The sequence below is a fragment of the Struthio camelus genome, chromosome 1 (genome assembly GCF_040807025.1).
Source record: "Struthio camelus isolate bStrCam1 chromosome 1, bStrCam1.hap1, whole genome shotgun sequence".
Lineage (NCBI taxonomy): Eukaryota > Metazoa > Chordata > Aves > Struthioniformes > Struthionidae > Struthio > Struthio camelus.
The window spans coordinates 84,396,994-84,416,768 of NC_090942.1; the positions used below are offsets into that span (position 1 = coordinate 84,396,994).

The 19,775-nt window shown below is 42.5% G+C and overlaps 1 protein-coding gene across 1 annotated transcript; it reads right to left on the bottom strand.

Annotated features, from left to right (window-relative positions):
• Positions 1-592: 592 nt before the first annotated feature.
• FGF23 (fibroblast growth factor 23) lies at positions 593-3,711 on the bottom strand. Its single transcript, XM_009675396.2, has 3 exons — positions 3,352-3,711; positions 1,672-1,775; positions 593-1,139 (listed from the first exon to the last, which is right to left on the bottom strand). The coding sequence occupies exons 1-3, from the start codon at positions 3,572-3,574 to the stop codon at positions 702-704; spliced, it is 765 nt and encodes a 254-aa protein (XP_009673691.1). The 5' UTR covers positions 3,575-3,711; the 3' UTR covers positions 593-701.
• Positions 3,712-19,775: the final 16,064 nt, after the last annotated feature.

The window sequence follows — 19,775 nt, forward strand, 5'->3', positions numbered from 1 at the left end:
AACTTTGGGACTCTACTTGTTTTTTTCCAGACCTCAGCTTGGATTCAATAGGAGTCAGAACTGACTCTTTCTATGCAAGACCATTTGATCCCTGTTCTCTTGCCAGTTATTCCAATTTTCCATGTGCGCAGATCCTTTAACAACAGAGCAGTTGCTTTTTGGCTTCTATGGGTGTGAAAAGAGACTATAGCTCCAATCCTACCAGCTAAAACCATATACAATAAAGTTATTTTAATCATATAACACACCAGCAGACATTTTTTATGCTGAACTTGCACCGCCTGCTGTTGTGCTAATTAGAGGACTCCCTGCTTCTACTGGAATGAAGGCTGCAGAGCCCAAGTCTCTTTCCAGCTACACCAGTAATGTAACATTTGTTTCTTATTTTTCATTCAAGTGAGTTCTGTCCACTGACGCAAACTAAAGGTGATTCAAACCCCCAAAAGTTTGGTTTGTATTATTCTTTTTGCAGATATTTCTTTTTTCCAATAGCGTAGAGCCCCACCTGGAAAATATATGATTTGTTTTTTTCAGTGAACTGTCATCTCTAAGGGTGCGATTTGAAATTCAGGTTTTTTTCCATTGTCTTTCAGGTTTCTAGTAGCCATTCTGAAAGTTGGAAATTGAATCAAGTATGCTAGCCAGTTCTTCTCATCTATCACATTCATCCATTATTTCAATTTGCAAGTGGTGTGGCCCCATTATCTTGTAATATAGAAGCGAGGGCTCACATGCCTCCTGGCATCCATCATAGCGTGTGGGTCATCTGGGTTGACCACATCATTCTGATTGATTCTCATGGGTTCTCTGGGCACGTGGGAAAAGTCTGCTTGCAGCTGCAGCTGGGATCCTAATGCGGAGACCTTTCTCTGGGGCACCAGGATCTGGTGAGGATCCATTGGATCGACATCTGCACTTCTAGTGTTTCTGTGGGGCTCAGGTGTGTTGAATCGGAATAAAGGAATTTCATTTCTCCTGGACAGGAACTGGGAATATGGTGGTGGATTCATACCAGGGAAGAAAGCTTGTTTAACTCTGCCTAAGCTAACCAGGAAGTTGTATTTAGGAGACTGGTACACATCGTATCCATTTTCCAGGGTTCTGTGTTTGAACACGCAGTCTTCTTGGCTGAAGTAATGCTTAAGGAAAAAAATGACAGCTGTGAGCAGAGAGATTTGGTGATTAAAGAGTGCCAATTAAAAACAGAAAGAAGAATGAGATCTTGCAGCAGGTATCTTTCTGATCCCCTAGCTCTGCAGTAACAACTGAGACAAGGCTTAGTAAACTGTAGACTAATATATATGCCCATATTTACAGCAAAGGTATTTTTGGGCTAACACTGCTTTATCTGAGAGGATTGTATTGTCTGAGCTATTTCCAAGCCACGACTATAGACTACAGCAAGAATTCAGGTTGATCCACCATTAGATTTCATTCTGGCCTCATTTAGCCCAGCAGGACTTGCACGACTTCTGTCAGCTCTATGATTCAATACGATTGACAAGAAGAGGAAAGTTTAACCTACGTGTCAGGTTCTCAGCTGGCTTAAATCTGCCTCCTCCGTCACTGCCTCTGGCTACAGAGATTTGTCCTAGCTGAGGAAATTGGCCCTATGGTAAGAACAGCAGGCTGCAGCTGCCTCAGTCTTGAGTCTTAGCAAAGGTCACTCACCGATCCAAAAATGTTTCCTTTCATGTCCATGCATAGGTAGCGTCCACTCTTCACTCCAGTGATTATTACATAGCTAGCACCCTCGGATTTGATCATTAGAGCACCTATTTAGAAAAACAAAGATATCAAATCCAGGACACAGTTCTGCACTGGATTGTTGCCTCACCGATCCACAAAAGTGCTGACTGGAAGGGCCATCCCGGGGGTCTTTGGGCCACCATTCCACTCAAATGTGGACAAATGTGCTGTTGGCTCACATTTGGCTTGGTGCCCCTGTAACCCTCAGGACCTGTCCAGCAGGGCTCTGTCTGTGCAGTGAGGCTGCTCCAGCCTGTACCACCACCAGGGGTTATTTCAGCCCTGGTGCAGAACTTTGCACTTCTCATGTGTCTGGTGTCTCAGCAGGACTGTGGTGACCTGGTTCAGTTATTTTGCTTTCACAGCCCCTTTCCTTGTCTTATCTCACACTTTCTGCTCTACCATTTCAACTACCTGTACACTTGCTTCATGACAGATTGGCAAAGCATGGTATTTTGTTGGCTGTGATTCTCTACACCATCACACTGGTTCTTGACCAACACGACTGAATTTTTTAGACCCTACTAATATATTTGAAGAATAATAACAAGAGGATGCAGCCTTTCTACAAGTGTTTTATCCATAATTCATAAAAAAATAGCAGAACTTGATCATTTTTTCTCCTTAATTAAATTATAACCTTTTTAAAAGTCTTTTGTTCCTCATACACTCATACACAGGTATCTCTGGATATGCTTATATTTTTAGTTGAGTAGTTGAAGAAGATGCTACACAGTAGTAATAATTAAAATTACTTTCTGATTTATTGTTACTTGTGATCATTTTTCTACTAGTTATGGTGTTTGGGCTAGGTATGCAACAAAGAAAGGAGGATACCCCAGTTTTCCAAGAAAATAGATGAGGATGAGACAATTTGGGAGCCACACCTGCACTCCGAAGGCTTAGCACTTCATTTATGAGAGTCTGACATTTTGCGGTTTCTCCCAGTTTAATCAACCTTTGCATATTCAGTGAGCCACGTTCTATGCACAGTTGTGTTTCTACCAGGCAGTACATTAAAGGCACAAATCTGAAGCTTGTCTCACAAACTAATTTTCGATTCAGAGAAGTATTGGTGTACTCAAAAGGAAATGACCAACTGTACTGATGTAGTTGCCTACAGATATTTTTCAGCTCTCTACCCAAAAGTAAAGGTTTTATGGACAAAACCAGTTTTCCAGCACTTGTGTGGTGAGTTCACTCAGTATACTTCTTTTGCAGATGTTATCAATGGAATAAGAAGGAGATACTTGGGACATGTCATCACCAATCTCTCATTGGAACTTCCACAAGAAGCTGTGGGTAAAATCATGAAGTGAAGGATAATTTTGGTAGTTTTTGCTTGCAGAGTATCACAGGAATCACATAACTTACTGTAAAGGTGAAGAATCAGAATTCCTATCTGCTAGATTTCTTTGAAGCAATTTTGTTTATTTGTTAAACAAAAGGAATATTACAATTATGTGTATTTTCCATCTCGCAGCTGTCTGCCTGCCAACCAGGAGGATGGAAATTGCTATAGCTAGTAAGAAGGCAAAAAAAGACCATTGTCCTCTCTTCCCTGCTCAAATGAAGACCGGGGGTCCATAATGAGCTACTTACTGTAAATGGTTTGGTGCGGGACACCGTCAACGTAGCCATCAGCGTTGATTTGGAGGTGGAAGCTGTTCCTCTCCGTAGCTGTGTACAGGTGCATCAGGCGATCTGCACTCCCCCAGCTGGGATTCAGCAGTGGAGAGGAGTTGGGAAAGGCAGCGGTAGCCTTCAGGCTGCAGAGCACCAGCAGCATGCACCCTAAGCAGCTGTAGGGAACGGCCTGTGGCATGGCTCTCTGTCCTTAGTGGCTAGTCTGTACCTGAAACTTGATACTCCTCTTTGCTTCTCTCTTTCCCTGGTTTGACTGCGTTTGGAGTATGAATCCTCAGATGGGCTCCTTTCTTCTTTGCAGAGGCTTATAAAGGGTAGCCAAGTGACATCACACAGGAAAAACTTCTCCACATCCTTGATTTTTGTCAAAGCAACATTTTAAGTGGCCCGAAACCTCAAGGGAAGGAAAGCACGTAGGTTCTCTGGCTAAGGTGTGGGGGGGGAGCAAATGTAAGGTTTCTAAAGACAGCTCACAAAAGCTAATCATATGTTCAAATGTTATCTACAAGCCTGTGACATCTGAGAGCTTCCCACGCCCCTACTGTTAAATCCAGGAAGAGCAGTCTACTGTGCTACATAGAAAGCCTTTTGGGAGGGGAAGGGAACGAACCTTTAGACTTTGAACTTTTTCTCAGATATGTTTGTTCAGATTCCCACCTTCCCCTTGGTTTTCCAAACCACATTCTAATTTCACAGAAGCACCAAATACTGCTAAAATTTTTGAAGATGTGTCAGAAGCTGGTATTAGGTTAATCTGGGCCTGATTCCCCATTCATAGTGATGTAAATCCAGCAGTGAGCCTGTTGGACCGAAATTTATGTCACCTCCTTTAAGCAAGAGAAGCTTGATATGAGCGCAGCCCTCTTGAAATAAGCTCTCCCTTTTATTTCTTCTGATATCTTGAGTTACCTAAATAATTTGAAGTTGGCCAGTCAGCTGAAAATTACCTGTAAGATGCTTAGAAGCTGCATATTTGTTGCTGTACTGTAAGTCTAGGTGGCAATCATGTAAGGAGTCATATATGTTAGCATGGCTAGTAGATCTAGGACCCACATCAAAACAGAAATAGCTCATCTTGGCACATTTTTTTACTTGAGGTATAGCAAGCACACTTGGAAGAACTACAAAAGAACATGACCAAACTGAAAAGTAATAACTGCAAAGCAATGTTCAAAAATGGCTTAAGATATGATACCCACATTTTAGTTGTCCTGCCGAATTCTGTGGTTTTACAAATTTCCCAATTAAAAAAATGCTTCCATTTTCATTATGAAAATGCTGTATTAATGGGAGAGTGGTTATGTAGGTGAAATGATGATGATGATGATGATGATGACGACAACGGGTTATGAAACTAGGCTTTACTAAAGTTTCTTTCAAAAATGAATATAAAACTGAAGAGAATACTGAAAACTAAGTCAATCACTTTTTTAAAAAAAATAAATTTGAGGTTTTTGTTTGTAGCAGTCTTAGGTCCAGTACTTTCAAGCAATATACAAATAAGTTAGTCTCTAGTTGGACACAAGGTGTCAGATTCTCAGTTTCCTTAGTGAGCTGTGGAGCAGTGCCACGAGCACCATGCATATTACAGATTTTTACAACTGTATTCAACTGCAAAAGCTGATCTGATTTTTTTTTATCGTTTAAAATTAGCAAAACTCTGCCAATTTCTTCTGACATCTGTGTAAATCTAAAGGCTTACGTCAGTGTGTATACACCTGTGTAAATGACAGCAATTTTATGCAAAGTGCACTGGGGTCATATCTTAAATGGAGTAGATTAACAAAGTTGACTTCACTGAGAGGCAATTAAGGCTACAAATGTTTTACTGGGTGTAACATCTGAATGTCTTAATTTAAAAGCTAGTTTGGAAGGAAAGGATGAATATTATTTCTTTTCTTTTCTAAGTGATGTATCTACCTTAGTACTGAAATTATTCATTCATTTTTTTCAGTCTGGTATTAGAATCCAAGGATTTCTAAAATTTTTTTGGTCTTTTACTCCCTTTCATTCAGACTAGTGTGGAAATATGGATGGGGATACCTCAGAAGCAGTTGCAAAAGTTTCCACAAGAGAGTCATATACAGGATAGATTGTCTTCTTGGAAGTTTTTGTGATCTTTTTGTAAGTGGAGTTTTTCTGGTGTGATATTTCATATTCATCATGATTTTTGTCTGTGCTTACCTTTATGCGCTGATCTGATTTCTCTCTGGTGTCTTAGCTGCAGAGAAACAGTTCTCATGTTTCTGAAAAATGTATTCAATCATCTCGGCACATGCCAGTTGTGACCAGCCATTTCTCTTTTTTTATATATGGCAGACAAGCAGACTATTTTCAGGTGCTTAAATTGTTTGGCATTTTCAAGTTTCTCATGGGGTCAGTAGCACTCCAGGCTTTGCTGAGTTGTGTTTGTTTAAGCTGACAGGCTAAAGCAAATTTATTTAAGTTTCTGCTTGTCAGGATGGTAATTCAAATTTTGCCTTTTAATGCACATTTTTACTTTAATTCTATATGCAAATTGGTGATGCTTTTTTAACAGTCCATTTCGTTTTTGTTCCCGGTTGATCCATTTATTCCTTCTGTGGGTATGCCACTTAACTTCTCCTACCCATTCAGCTGTTGCTGAAGTAACCAAGCAGATGAAAGCTTGCTTACTTGTTCAGCTCTCTAAGTTAGCCTAATGAAAGCGATTAAAACCTTATTCCTCTTATATCCTTATGCTGTTGCATCAGTAGCAATAATATTTTCATAACTTTTACCATATATGTTGATATTTCTTTTTTGTCTATACTGTTTTCAGATGTTTGACCAATCAAGACAGCTTTTCTAGGTGTCTCCTGTACCTAAAGAATTAGGTGCAGCATCTTGTAGAGGGAAAAAAAAAAAACTGAATTTGAAGACCAAAAATGTCTAATCAACCTCAGAATTGCTATTCTTCTTTAAATACATCCTTAATTCAAATAAATAATTCAGGGAAGCAGGTTGGTCCCTGCTATGTGGAGCCTCTTGAGCAGACAGGAGGCAAGGTGAGTGCCATGAGGACAGCAGCTGAAATACACATGGATCTTGAGGCATGCTGGTGGAAAAGGGAAGGACTGCTGTGTCCTTTAGCAAGGGAGACCGAATACAGACCTTTCTGCCATCAGGGTGGCCACATTTCCCTCTTCCCACCTCAGAAACATGGCACAGCTGGGGTCGGGTGACACAGGACACAGGACTCTGCAGGACTACCTGCAAAGGTAGCGGTAATCACTGACAGCCCAAAGGCAGCACTGAGGGTGGATGCTGTCACCAGCAATGAACAATAAGGAAAGTCTCCCTTAACCGCATTGCTGAAGAGGAAGGGATGGATCAGACCACTTTGCAGTTGAAATGTATGTGAGAAAACGATTGATGCTCTGCACCTTCCCAGGCTGTTTCCCTCCTCCCCTGCCGGGCCATCACCCCTTACCTGCTCCTACCGACTCTGTCCTCTTTGCTTTGGAGGTAGCAGAGGTCTGGCAGGGTTGGTGGATCTGGGAGCTGGGCATCAGTGGTGATAGGCTCATGCCTCATCACTGGGGCCTACCACGTGGGCTGCAAGTGCTAATCCAGAGCACACAATGACCAGCGGACACAAAATACCAAGTATCTATAAGTGAACATAATCATTTTCTGTGTCCAATGAGACAAATATGTGGTGGGAAGTTTTGTAATTTAATTAAATATGAACATTTAACTAAAAATTATACCCAGAACTATACACAAGGGAACTGAGTTAAGGTAACAGGAGCCTGAGCTCTGAATTCCCACATTTTGAGCACTTTGCATTTCAGCCTCAGGTCATTTTTGATCATAACTTATGATTTCAAATCTGTCAAACCCTGAGCTTGGCAGCTGCTCACCTTCCCTTGTGCAACTGCTAACAAGATAACTCCCTTCTTTCGTTGCTTATCACTTCAGTCAGCTACAGGGGACTTACAGGGCAAGTGCAAACTTTTTGAACACGTATAAGTTACTACAAGAAATTCACTCTTACTTACCTTTTGCAGGCTCTTTAAAAGTGCTTTATGCACCATCAAAAATTTGCAGGTTAAAAAATGAGTTTCCTGCTTAGTATAATGAGGTTACTTTCCAGGTCCTCTTATGAATAAAAATACGTGTCTCCTCACAGTGTTTGACTACCTTTCAACATGTAGACACACGTGTAGGGTTGTTGCTTAATAAAGCATGCTGACCTATATTTAAACAGGTGTGTGGCTTGTCATTTTGCAGAACCCTGTTCTGGCTGAGGGCAGGGAGATGTTCACCAGTCTGTCCCCGGGGCTGGCAGCCATGTGAGGATGGGGAAGAATTGCCCCTTCTGTTCCCAGGTAGCTGGGATGACCCTCAGAAAGCCTTCTGCTTTTTGCTATTTCAAAGATCGCAAGGGAATTTGGCTTGACAAATCTGAAACTGCCTCTTTTTTTCACGCTTTTCTCTGCACTGCATCTCTTCTAAGAGGTCAGAGATTCAGGGACACTTCTCCCTTCTTCCCTCCTCCTTAAAATCACTATAATGACTCTGGGACAATCACATCTTCGATGTTGGAAGTACAAGGGTGGAGTGCCTCTCTAGTAGTTATTCTTGGAATAATGACACACCAGGACAGCGGTGTGTACTGTGGATGCCCTGTGTGCATGTGTGTGCATGAACCTTTGCCACAGACTTTACCCAGTGTTGTTAAACACATCCTGAGTGACCTTATTTGGATGTCCCATCCTTGTCACGCTGCCCACGACTAAAGCAAACATCCTGGCTAGGCTCACCTACGTGAAACAAATGAAGTAAGCACAACCCACTGCATCTGGGACCGCAGCATGCACTAGCGATTTCTGCAGTGTGCTTGCCAAATGTATGGTCTTGGCTCTTCTATTTTTTCCCCCTCACCTTTTCTCCATGTAGTAGATGTTTTGGAAAGCCATTTCCAGTTTTAAAAGTGCTAAGTCACCTGTGCAGGCAGACAGTGAATATTGCTGGAGTATCTCTTGGACACCTATCCCTGCATTATGCAGGACATACATACAGTCTTTCTGAGAAGTGCTTGTCTTTTCTTCTTGGGATTTTTATTTCCAGACAGATGGAAGACTGGAAGAAGCTTTCCACTCTGGTTTGCCATTCCTAAAAAGGAGCAGCTTTTTACCAGTGGCTTTAGAGACTATGGGCTTTCAAAATTTAACACAGCAAAGACGGACACCAACAGAAAGCCGCAACACTGCATGGCACTCTGAGGAGGAAGCAGGTGGATCAGGCTTCCCTCCTTGTAAGTGTCTAAGAAGGGCCTTGATGATGATGCTCACGTTATTTTGCTCTAACCAGCTGAAATGAAGGGCCCTGTTCCTTCTCTAGCTGAAAGCACTGTCAGAGCTCCCAGGCAGAGCAGGACCAGTTCCTGAAAGGCTGTATTTTTTGAACAGAGACTGTTTTCATTGTTTTAAGGGCTCTGAATTTTCATAGGTGATGTGGAATAGAGAATGGTCACAACCTGTGATGGGAGCTGCTGATACTTTTCATTGCCAAGGAAATGCTTTTTGGAGGGTCCCCAGCTGTAGTGCCCATTCCTTGGGGGACAGGAAGCCCCCTTGACTGGGGAGGAGCTGCTTGTCCTGCAGCTCAGGTCAGTAACTGGACACAGTCAGCCCTGTGAATCAGCTCATAGACTTGGTGATGGGTAGATAAGAGGAAGTATGTGGACCTGGGATGACAGAAATGAGAAGAGCTGGGTCCCAGCCTACGTATATGCGGGAGGCAAGTGGTCAAGGCAGGAGGTGGAGCTGTGAAAGGATACACCAAGAAAGTGAAGGAAGAGGGCACAAAATGGACCTCTCCATCTGTGACTGGGAGAGCTGCTGCAGCTTGTACACAAGAAAACTTTGAGGTAGTCTGATTGAAGGCCACAAATGGCTGAACCAAGCTCCCTTTCTCAGTATCTTCTGGTATTAAGTTCTTCAGATAATCTGTGGCTTTAAAAATACATATATTTAAAATATATATATTTTATTTTTTCTATATATAACTTGTAATTTCATATAATGTACCATAAGAGTGAATGAGAGTTTCAAGCTAATTCTGTTCCTACACATTTACTTCTATCAGCTCTCAGATTTTTTCCCCTCAAAATTAGACACCCAGGTCAGTCTGATCTCTCAAATGGAGGTCTCTGCACACTTTCACTGAAAGTCTTTCATTGTTCCTGCTACTGCCAGGATCCTAGTCTGAACACTTTGATTCAGTTCAGTTCACTCTGTATAACAAAATCCACATGTCCAACAGTAAGGACCTGTAGCATTTGCCCATCCCTTGTTTCACTGTATGACCTTTCCTCCCTACACTGTTTTCCCCATTGTTTCCTATATACTCTAATGCCGCTTAACTTAACACGCTTGCATAGCTTATCACATGAGGCAGTAATACTCAGCTGAAGAAGCCTGAGCATTCTAAAGTCCCGATCAGATTTTGAGCTGAGCCAGCAAAGAGTGGAAAACTAGCTTACCTGAGAAATTAAATAGACTACGTTACTTTTACTCCTGAAAGTTTGAAGTGAATTATGGACTACACACTTTCACTACAGGAAAACCAGCAGAGGTCACTCTAGGACATAAGACTTAGCCCACCACAGCTGGCGAGGAAACTGTAGGGCATGCTGAGATGTGAGAAGCATTTGAAGAAATAATAAACTTGTGCTGGGGAAGAGCAAGCATGATTCTGAGCAGCTGCTAACACTGAAAGAGTCAATAAGATGCTGCAATGTATGTGTGTGTGCTTGTGTGCATTTCTAACCAGTAAGATAACTTAATCATCTCCCTTTCTTGTCTAGGATAGGGAAGCCAAAAGGCAAACAGCAGCTTCAGAAGGACTCCTTTTTGCTACATTATAGGTTAAAGGCTGGCACTCAGCTGTTTGTAAGGCATTTCAGAGTGTTTTGCCCCCATAGGTTCTGCTGTCTTTCAGTCCTTTTCAGTTCTTGTTCAGTCTAGAAACAAAATCAATATAATAAATAGAAATGTGCCTTTGGGGAACCCTCCTTTTCCTGGGTCATTTTTTTCAGACTTGAAACAGTAGCATTTGGTTATCCAAGGTTAAAGGAGACTTATATTTCTTGATGCTGTTATGTTGTTTAACATTTGACTGAGGCCACAGAAAAGAAGTGTGTAAGAGAACGATTCAAAGGATAGGACAGTGGGAAGTGCTGTAGCAGAGCCAGTATTTTCAAATTCTAGAGCCTTAACACTGAAACAGAGAGGTATGTATTACCACTTAATCAGTGGAATACAAGTTCAGTTGATGAAGGATGCTATGGAAAAGCAAATGGAAAAAAAAGAATTAGAATTTAGCAAAGAGAGGATCCCAGCACAGCATCTGAGGAGATGTAGTGACCAATATGGAGAGAGAACTCATCTTTCCAGTTTTATATACTTTAGAAGTGTAGCTCTGGAAGGAATGGTTACAGATCAATTCTTTGAGATAATACAGTAGGGTGAAGACAAATGGTTGGTTGAAGAGAGTTCCTGAGCTATAGGATAGAAGGGAGTTGCTTTGGATTTGTGCAAGTGTCTGGAGGAAGCAATGGCAGAAGATAGGAGGCTAGGCACATCATCAGCAGAACCGTGAAATCTTCCGCAGAGGATGATCTCTTAATGAGAAATGAGATGGGAAAGAGGAGCTGGACTTTGTGAGGTCTTAGGATGGTTACAAATTATCTTTCTCTGTTTTTATTTAGGTTGCTCTGGACCTCTTGTCATCCGTGCTTAAAGCAGAGCTAACCTCAAAGCTAGATCAGGTTGCTCAGAGCCTTGTCCAGTCAAGTTTTAGAAATCTCCAAGCATGTTCATTGTCATGTCCCTACATCATACTCTGTCTGGTGTCCTGCATATCTCCTTTTGGTTGCTCAAGGTTCTTTTTCTTCAGAAGATCTTTAATTTTTTCCCGTGGTTCCCTTCCAAGATTTCCAATGTCTATAGCTATAACAAACTCAGTCCCGTTGCCTCCTACCTCCTCCTTAGAAAAGATTGTCATAAATGAGATATCCTTCAGCAAGAATGGAAAAAAGGGATCTCCTTGTTTGGGTGTGAAGCTAATTGGAACGAAAGCTACTTGAAGATATCTCATGACAGCTGCTGGATACTTCTTTTGAAGTGTGAACTCCTTGTCTCTTGTAAAAGCCTGTAGGGATTGCTAGCATTTAGATTGGAGCCCAATGTTGTAAAACATAGTTTGCTAGCATGGCCAAGTTTATGTGGTCTGTAAAGGCCTGATTTCTCAGCTGCAGTGCAAGTTTACTCTTGCAAAATGTAAGCTCTTACGTAGAGCATGCAGGAGTAGTGGAGATGGCAGCCTTAGAGGTCAAAGTACCCATTTGAAAAGACACTTTTTTTAAAACAATGATTTTCTTGTTTTATGTTTCCAAATCTATTTTTGCAAAGAAAAATTCAGTACACTATTCACACCTCTTAGGTCTTGAACTTTCCAGCAATAATATTGGATCTAAAGATAACTGGAAATATTGTCTAGGCAGTCTGATCTCACTAGTTTATCTCCAAAGCTTTGTGCCCGCATTTTAATGATTATACAAGTTGTTATTTTCTTTTCTAAAGAAATAATATTTTACAAATGGATTTCTCTAGCATCAGATTGGTTTCAGATGCAAAGAAACAAACAAAAGCCTCTCAAAATTTAAAAGACACACTGAAATTGCAATAGATCTTGATAAAAAGATTTGAAAAGTAACTATAAAGCATTTCTGAGTAGTGTTTGCAAACCAACAGAGTGACATTATATTAATGAATGGCCCTGAAAAAAAGGAGGAATCAAAACTAAATAAAAGAGGAACAGAACATGCAATAAACTTTTTACCTTGGTTACATTAAAAAAGAAAAGAAAAAAAGTGAATGAATTAGTTTCCAATTATCTCCACGGATAGTGCTTTGTTTCAAATGGTCTGCTCTAATAGCCCTCTGTAACATCCAGTTCCTGTACAAAAACTGCACATTAAATATCTATTAAGGTTGAGGGTAGGTACCAGTAATTTAGGGTAAAATATATTACTTATGTATTGCATTGTGTAAGTGTTTTAAACTCAGAAATTTGAAAACTGAGATTAAACATACCTTAACATGGCTTTTAATTGCCACATGTTGTAGAAATGTAGAATTGTAGCATACAAAAAATGTGCCTGTGCACACGAGCCACTATACAATAACCATATTATTATGAATAAGTCATTTTAGTGATGCCAAACAAGGTGACTGTGAATTTTAAAGATATATTTAATTTTTTACAACCTTTCTATACTTATTGAACATGATTATGGTGGGAAGCTACCAGTCCATTGCTGTATTTCTAGACATCAGGAAAGCTCATGTATGATTCTGAACTCCTCTAAATCAACATGGAGACCAAATTTTGAACAAGGCAGGACAAGGTGTATAATAATGCCTTCATCTTTCTACCTGCACTTGTGTTTGCTCACCTTTGCTCAGAAGATGGAGACTGTCTGCTAAGGTATCTTCTTGAAATACATCAATAGCAAAAGGAAGACTAGGGAAAACGTGGGCCCGCTGCTGAATGGGGCAGGTGCCCTGGTAACAAAGGATATAGAGAAGGCAGAGCTGCTGAATGCCTTCTTTGCTTCAGTCTTCACTGCTAAGGCCAGTCCTCAGGAATTCCAGGCCTTGGAGACAAGAGAGGAAGGCTGGAGAAAGGAAGACTCTCCCTTGGTGGAGGAGGATCAGGTTAGAGATCTTTTGTCCAAACTTGACATCCACAAATCCATGGGCCCCGACGGGATGCATCCGCGAGTGCTGAGGGAGCTGGCAGATGTTATCGCTAGGCCACTCTCCATCCTCTTGGAAAGGTCCTGGAGATCAGGAGAGGTGCCTGAGGACTGGAAGAAAGCCAATGTCACGCCAGTCTTCCAAAAGGGCAAGAAGGAGGACCAAGGGAACTACAGGCCTGTCAGCCTCACCTCCATCCCGGGAAAGGTGATGGAACAGCTCCTCCTGGAGGTCCTCACTAAGCATGTGGAGGACAAGAAGGTGATCAGGAGCAGTCAGCATGGATTCACCAGAGGGAAATCACGCTGGACCAATCGGATAGCCTTCTCAGATGGAATGACTGGCTGGGTAGATGAGGGTAGAACAGTGGATGTTGTCCACCTGGACTTGAGCAAGCTTTGGACACTGTCTCCCATCACATCCTCCTAGGGAAACTCAGGAAGTGTGGGCTGGATGAGTGGACGGTGAGGTGGCTTGAGAACTGGCTGGATGGCCGAGCTCAGAGGGCTGTGGTCAGTGGCACAGAGTCTAGTTGGAGGCGTGTAGCTAGCGGTGTCCCCCAGGGGTCAGTCCTGGCTCCAGTCTTCTTCAATGTATTCCTCGATGACCTGGAGGAAGGCACAGAGTGCACCCTCAGCAAGTTGGCTGATGGTACTGGACTGGGGGGAGTGGCTGACACACCAGAAGGCCGTGCTGCCATTCAGAGGGACCTGGGCAGGCTGGAGAGGTGGGCGGAGAGGACCCTCCTGAAGTTCAACAAAGGCAAGTGCAGGGTCCTGCCCCTAGGCAGGAATAATCCCATGCACCAGTACAGGCTGGGAGCTGACCTGCTGGAAAGCAGCTCTGCCGAGAGGACCTGGGAGTGCTGGTGGACAACAAGTTAAGCATGAGCCAGCAGTGTGCCCTTGTGGCCCAGAAGGCCAATGGTCTCCTGGGGTGCATTAGGCAGAGTGTTGCCAGCAGGTCGAGGGAGGTGAGCCTGCCCCTCTCCTCAGCCCTGGGGAGGCCTCACCTGGAGTGCTGTGTCCAGTTCTGGGCTCCCCAGGACAAGAGAGACATGGCACTCCTGGAGAGAGTCCAGCGGAGGGCTACAAAGATGATGAGGGGACTGGAGCACCTCTCCTAGGAAGAAAGACTGCAAGAGCTGGGCCTGTTCAGCCTGGAGAAGAGAAGCCTGAGAGGCGATCTCATCTCTTCTCCATGGTGTGCAGTGACAGGACAAGAGGCAATGGGCACAAACTGAACCACAGGACGTTCCATCTGAACCTGAGGAAAAACTTCTTCACTGTGAGGGTGACAGATCATTGGGACAGGTGGCCCAGAGAGGTAGTGGAGTCTCCTTCGCTGGAGATATTCAAAAGCCGCCTGGACATGATCCTGGGCAATATGCTCTAGAGGACCCTGCTGGAGCAGGGAGGTTGGACTAGATGATCTCCAGAGGTCCCTTCCAACTTCAACCATTCTGTGATTCTGTGATTCTGTATTTAGGTGATGGGGACACTGGGAGCACATAGACAAGGACTGACTACATTGGACGGAAACCTGGCAATGGTTTGTTTTGAATTCTGTCCCTGATTCAGGTTTTTCATCACAAAATGAATTTCCAGGTAGATTCACAACTCTCTGTAGCTACTCTCTCATGTCGCCTTCTTGGCATTTGCTGCTGGCAAAGAAGGACTTGCTGCCTGTGCCACATGGCACCCTGGATGTACAGGTTCATTCGCTGCCGGGACACTGATCCTGCACCTGGACCCTGCTGACACAAGCTGGTGTCATGCCAGGGCTGGTTGGGAAATGAATTCTGTTTCAAAGACAAGCAGGCTGCTTTTATCATCTTTATTGAAATATTGGACTCTCATCAAACTGCTCAGTTTTCCCGAAACAAAGATTTGCTGGCTGATGATTTTCTTAAACTTAGAAATGCATTTTTTCCCTGTATCTTTTTATTTTTATCCATTCCGTTGCCCTAGTGGATGTTTTCACATGACAGAGACTGCCTAGCCCACTCACCTACCCAAACATGACTGCATCTTTCGGACACAGTCATGACCCCTCATTCCATAGTGCATTCATCACTCAGTCTCCATTCCTGGGCAAATGACAGCAATGAAGTTAACAACTTCATGGCAGCTAATGCATAATATTTTGCAAAAGAAATTTTACGGATTCTGCGGTGGCTTATGTATCTTCATTTTGACTGTTTTAGGGGTGTGGAATATAAGTCCTATTTGGTATTATCTTTATCCTCTTTTGAAATCTGCAAGTTTCTCTTCTAAACTCTGTATCACAGAATGGCTACATATTCAGTCAAGCTTTGCAGAATATAACACCCACACCTGCCCCATACCCGTCCCTTACCCTTTCCTATTTTTTCTGCTGCTCTAGTCTTTATCATTGCAAAGTGCTGTTTCTTGGGATCTGGCATGGAAGGGCTGCAACTTGCCTACCTGGATTCTGAAATTCGTCCTGTGCTACAGTTTTCTGTCACTGGCATATCCAGTACTACTGATATGCCTGTCTAGGTAGTGTCTCATCTATGGAAGTGTATTCTTTCTCCTGGTATATTATTTCCAGGTCTTTAAGAATACTGAGAATCCACATACACAGCCTCAGTAAGAAAATCAGCTTATGCAACTGTCTCCTATTGCATTGCATTGCATGATGACTAGAAAGCGGCTGCCAGCTTGTTTTATTTTGGAAAAACTTACACTTTATGTAAAGCTTCTTATTTTTAAACATTGCTGTTAGTCCAGCACTAGGATGCAGTGCTTTTGTAGAAGGTTAACTACATGTACATGGTTATAGTAAAGTGCAGAAGTGTTTAACCCCTTTTTTTCTGACGCACTCTGGATCAAATCAGCTAAGGTCATGAGGATGGTGTTAAATAAACTGCTTGTGCTACTTGCTGTTCCTGTTGGCTCAGCCCAAGATCTGAAGGTCTGCATGAAAGAACTACCAGGAGTCACAGTATGCAAAGAATTTACAGTGGGTCTGCTGCTTTGCAGTAACTGCTTGTGTTTTGACTCTGCGGTAAGTGTAAGCTAGCCTGTCCCTCACTGGATAACAGTTAAAGTGTTATTGAAAAAAATGATGATCTCACTGAATAACACCTATACCACTCATCATAATTAGCTTTCATATGATTTAGTAGCAGATCTATTGCCCCCTGAATCAGATGGATGATTGGTGTTGGCCCAGTGAGCCCTGGCCAGGCCCCAGGCAGAGTAACCGCAGGAGAAAACAGGCTCTGATCACCTGGAATGACTCCGAATGGATCGGTTTTCTTAAGGAATATTTAAGAAAAAATTAGGTGCTCTCCTCCAGGCAGCTCTGAAACAAACATAACTGCCAACAATTCAATGGGTTTATACATTATCCCTGATGATTTCTCATCTGATCTAAGTTGGTATGGTTACATTGTCCTTGGGCAGCTGTTGTGCTATGAGCTCTGGTCTATGAAATGGGAAGCACACAGTAAAATCATAGATGGCAAGCAATCAATTAAGGGAACAGAAATTTAGTCTTGATCAAGGCCTTTTTGTCCACACCGTGTAACAAAAAATAACCAATAATAATATGAATGCATGCAATAGAAGGTTGAATAACATGTTCACATCTCATTATCCAAGGACACAGCTTGTTCAGCTCATCTGAACTTATTGGCCCTTTGGATTTGGGCCAAAAACTTTTCAGCAGACTACAGCTTCCAAAACAAACATGCTTTTGGGATGAGCTGGATATAGAGTTTGACTGGAAAGAAAGAAAAAAATCTCTGTTTGTGGCTGCACACTTGGTTGTTTGTTTTTAGGATTTTTTTCCAGTGACAGATATTTCATCAGCCAGGCTATGTCACTTTACTTAACTGTACATCCAGTTTGCATCATACATATTAAACCTAGAGATTACCACATTTTTTGGCTTAGTCTCAGTCTCCCTTTCATCTATCCAACAACTGGAAAAGATTCTTATTTCTCCCTTCACTCTTGTGCCCTGATGAGGAAACTTAATGCCCTGTTTGCTTCTGCTGAGTCATTTGTGACTCCAGACCTGAGGCACAAGAGCTTATGTTGGGTTATTTTCCAAAGGAACAGCGTTCTCTGTAATTAAATGCCTGGGATCTAATTCTGTCCTCTGTTACTTCAGTGAATGACACAAGTAAAACCGAAAAAGACAATGTAAAAGAGATTTAGGGCTGTTTGTTTATTTCCTCTAATGAGTGCACCTTACGTTATGTGGTCAATACTGAGCAGCACTCTCAAGTCACTGGATATACCTTTAGAACACGGTCTGAAAATGTCTATCAAAGATGCTGAATATCCTCTGCTCTCCCTAGCAATGCTGGGAATGGAACTGAGTATTTTTCTTTTCAATCTTCCTGTTATAGACAGGCAGGATAAAAGGCCTGAAGGGCCTCCTAATCTTGTTAACCTCATTAAGTAAGGAGCAAACCCAGCGGGCAATAAGGAACCCAATGAGGAGGGTCACAGCAGTGTGGTTGCTGCTCTTCTGTCAGAGAGTCTGCGTATCTCTGGGTCTACGCCTAGTCTGCATATCTCTGGGTCTTGCCAGCTTGCTGAGCAGGCTTCAAAACGCTATGCTTTGCCAAAGCACAGTGAGTGGACAAAGTAACTTACAGAAAATCCCCTTGTTGGGCTATAATGACAGTGCATTCATTTTGCACTCAGATGGTTTTTCATAGGCACACGCATTGGAAACATTTCTGTCTGGTATCTTCATTTGTATTTTTGTCGGCCGCTGATTTTATCTTGCTTTTTTCCCCCCTGTTCTCCCTTTCCTTTCCTCCCTCGACATTCTCCATTCCCCTCTCCCCGGATGTTTTTCTGGGATACGTCCTTTTCTCTCCTTCCCAAAAGAAGTGCTGATTGAGCGTATCCTGCTTTGTTACTGTGGACCCCACTTTTGCTATGAGGAACGTCTGAGCTGCTCACGAGGCTCTGCCCTGATCCAGCCCAGTTCAGATAAGATCATAATCAGGCCCAGAAGGTACGCTTGGTCAGTGCTGTTGGCCCAGCCTTCTACAAGGCTAAGTTTAGCCAGCATATGACAGGATCAAGGAACTCTGCTGCTTGTTTAGCATTTTCCTAAGCTACAAGAAACGGCCCAGCTCTCACCTTTGCTTTGCATTTCTCAGCAGGCTCCTAAAGATGGGCTTTTCCCAGCCACTGGTGGCTCAGTGGCATCTTTGCTGCAGTCTCATTAATGCAGTACAAAGACTCAGTGACCCCTATTGCGTGAGAAAAGGACCAGGAGGCAAGTAGGGGCTCCTCAGGTCGCAGTGGATCAAAATTGCATTCTAACCCCCTGTCCCATACCTAGGACCAGTTTTTGAGAACCTGTGCAAAAACCAGACAGGAGGATTGGGTTACATACACAAGGCAAGTATGAACCTGCTTCCTCCCTTCCTCCCAACAGCCTAAACATCAGATAAGAGAGAGTTCAGCCTGTGCCTTCAAATAGAATAATTTCTTATAGAATGAAGTCAGTGGGAAGGGATCTGTGGAGGCCTCTAGTTCAACTCAAAGCTAGCTTCAAAACTAGATCAGATTGCTCAGGGTCTTGTTCAATTGAGTTCTTTAAACCTCAACCAAAAAAGCTGTACTCAAGTCTCCAGATCCTGTGTACTGATGTGACTATGCGTCACTGATTTTTAAAAGGTGAAATTGATAACTACAATATACAAAATAGTATCCCCCAGAATACTTTTCCAGTCTCCAGATTACAGAATTTTCCCTTAACATATGTCTGTAAGGTAGAAAATTTTCAAGGTTTGATCTCTGCCTGAAGGCTGACTTTCCTGGTAAATTTGAAGAGAAATATCATCACTATTGAATTGTTTTGATTCCCCAAGAAAGAGAAGAAATGGCTGAAGTTTGAAAATCAAGGCTCTTCTAGAAAAACTGGGCTGGCTCAGTAGCTGGTAGAGAATTGGCTAACTCTTGTATGATGTTAGAAATTTTGCTGGTGAGGTAAATCTCTCTTCAGTATATTTCTTAACAATATGCTTGTTTCTATGCATGTGAGGGTCTCCTTCCATGTGTGTTTTTCTTCCCTGAAGTGTAGTTTCAGGAGGTGGCGTACTGCCCCCTGGCAGCAACCTGCTCAGGCTTCCAGTGTTGCAAAGACTGTCTTTTGCAGGAGATGAGCCCAAGGCTGTATCACTTTGCGATCACTTATGATCCCCCAGGACTATTTGTAATAATATGGTGCTCACTGAGCTAGTGGAAGAAAATAATTTCTTTTTTTCTTTGATTAAATTTGGAAAAGGCTGCTCCTTTCAGCTTTTCTACTCAAGATGCTCCACGCTGTTAAGCAGCATTTCCTGCCATCGGTATTTTCTGGAACAGTTTTAGCAGGGTGATGCAATGAACCGTGTAACCATCTTTTAAAGGGTTCCTTGTGGCACTGACTTTGATGAGTAGGATCAGGGTTTATGTTTGCAAAAACCTTGGCAAATCTCTGGGCTGGAAAATTTTTAGTAAAAGTAAAGTAGTTTCATGATCAACTTATCTGCCTAGTGTTATGAAAAGTCACTCATCAAAGAGATATTTGAATTCCCATATCCTATGT

Excerpts from the sequence above, each read along its gene's own strand:
- FGF23 (XM_009675396.2), bottom strand. The coding sequence starts at position 3,574 with ATGCCACAGGCCGTTCCCTACAGCTGCTTAGGGTGCATGCTGCTGGTG. Across the intron at positions 1,776-3,351 it reads CCCGCACCAAACCATTTACA|GTGCTCTAATGATCAAATCC; the intron begins GTAAGTAGCTCA and ends TTTTCTAAATAG. Across the intron at positions 1,140-1,671 it reads AAGGAAACATTTTTGGATCG|CATTACTTCAGCCAAGAAGA; the intron begins GTGAGTGACCTT and ends TTTTTCCTTAAG.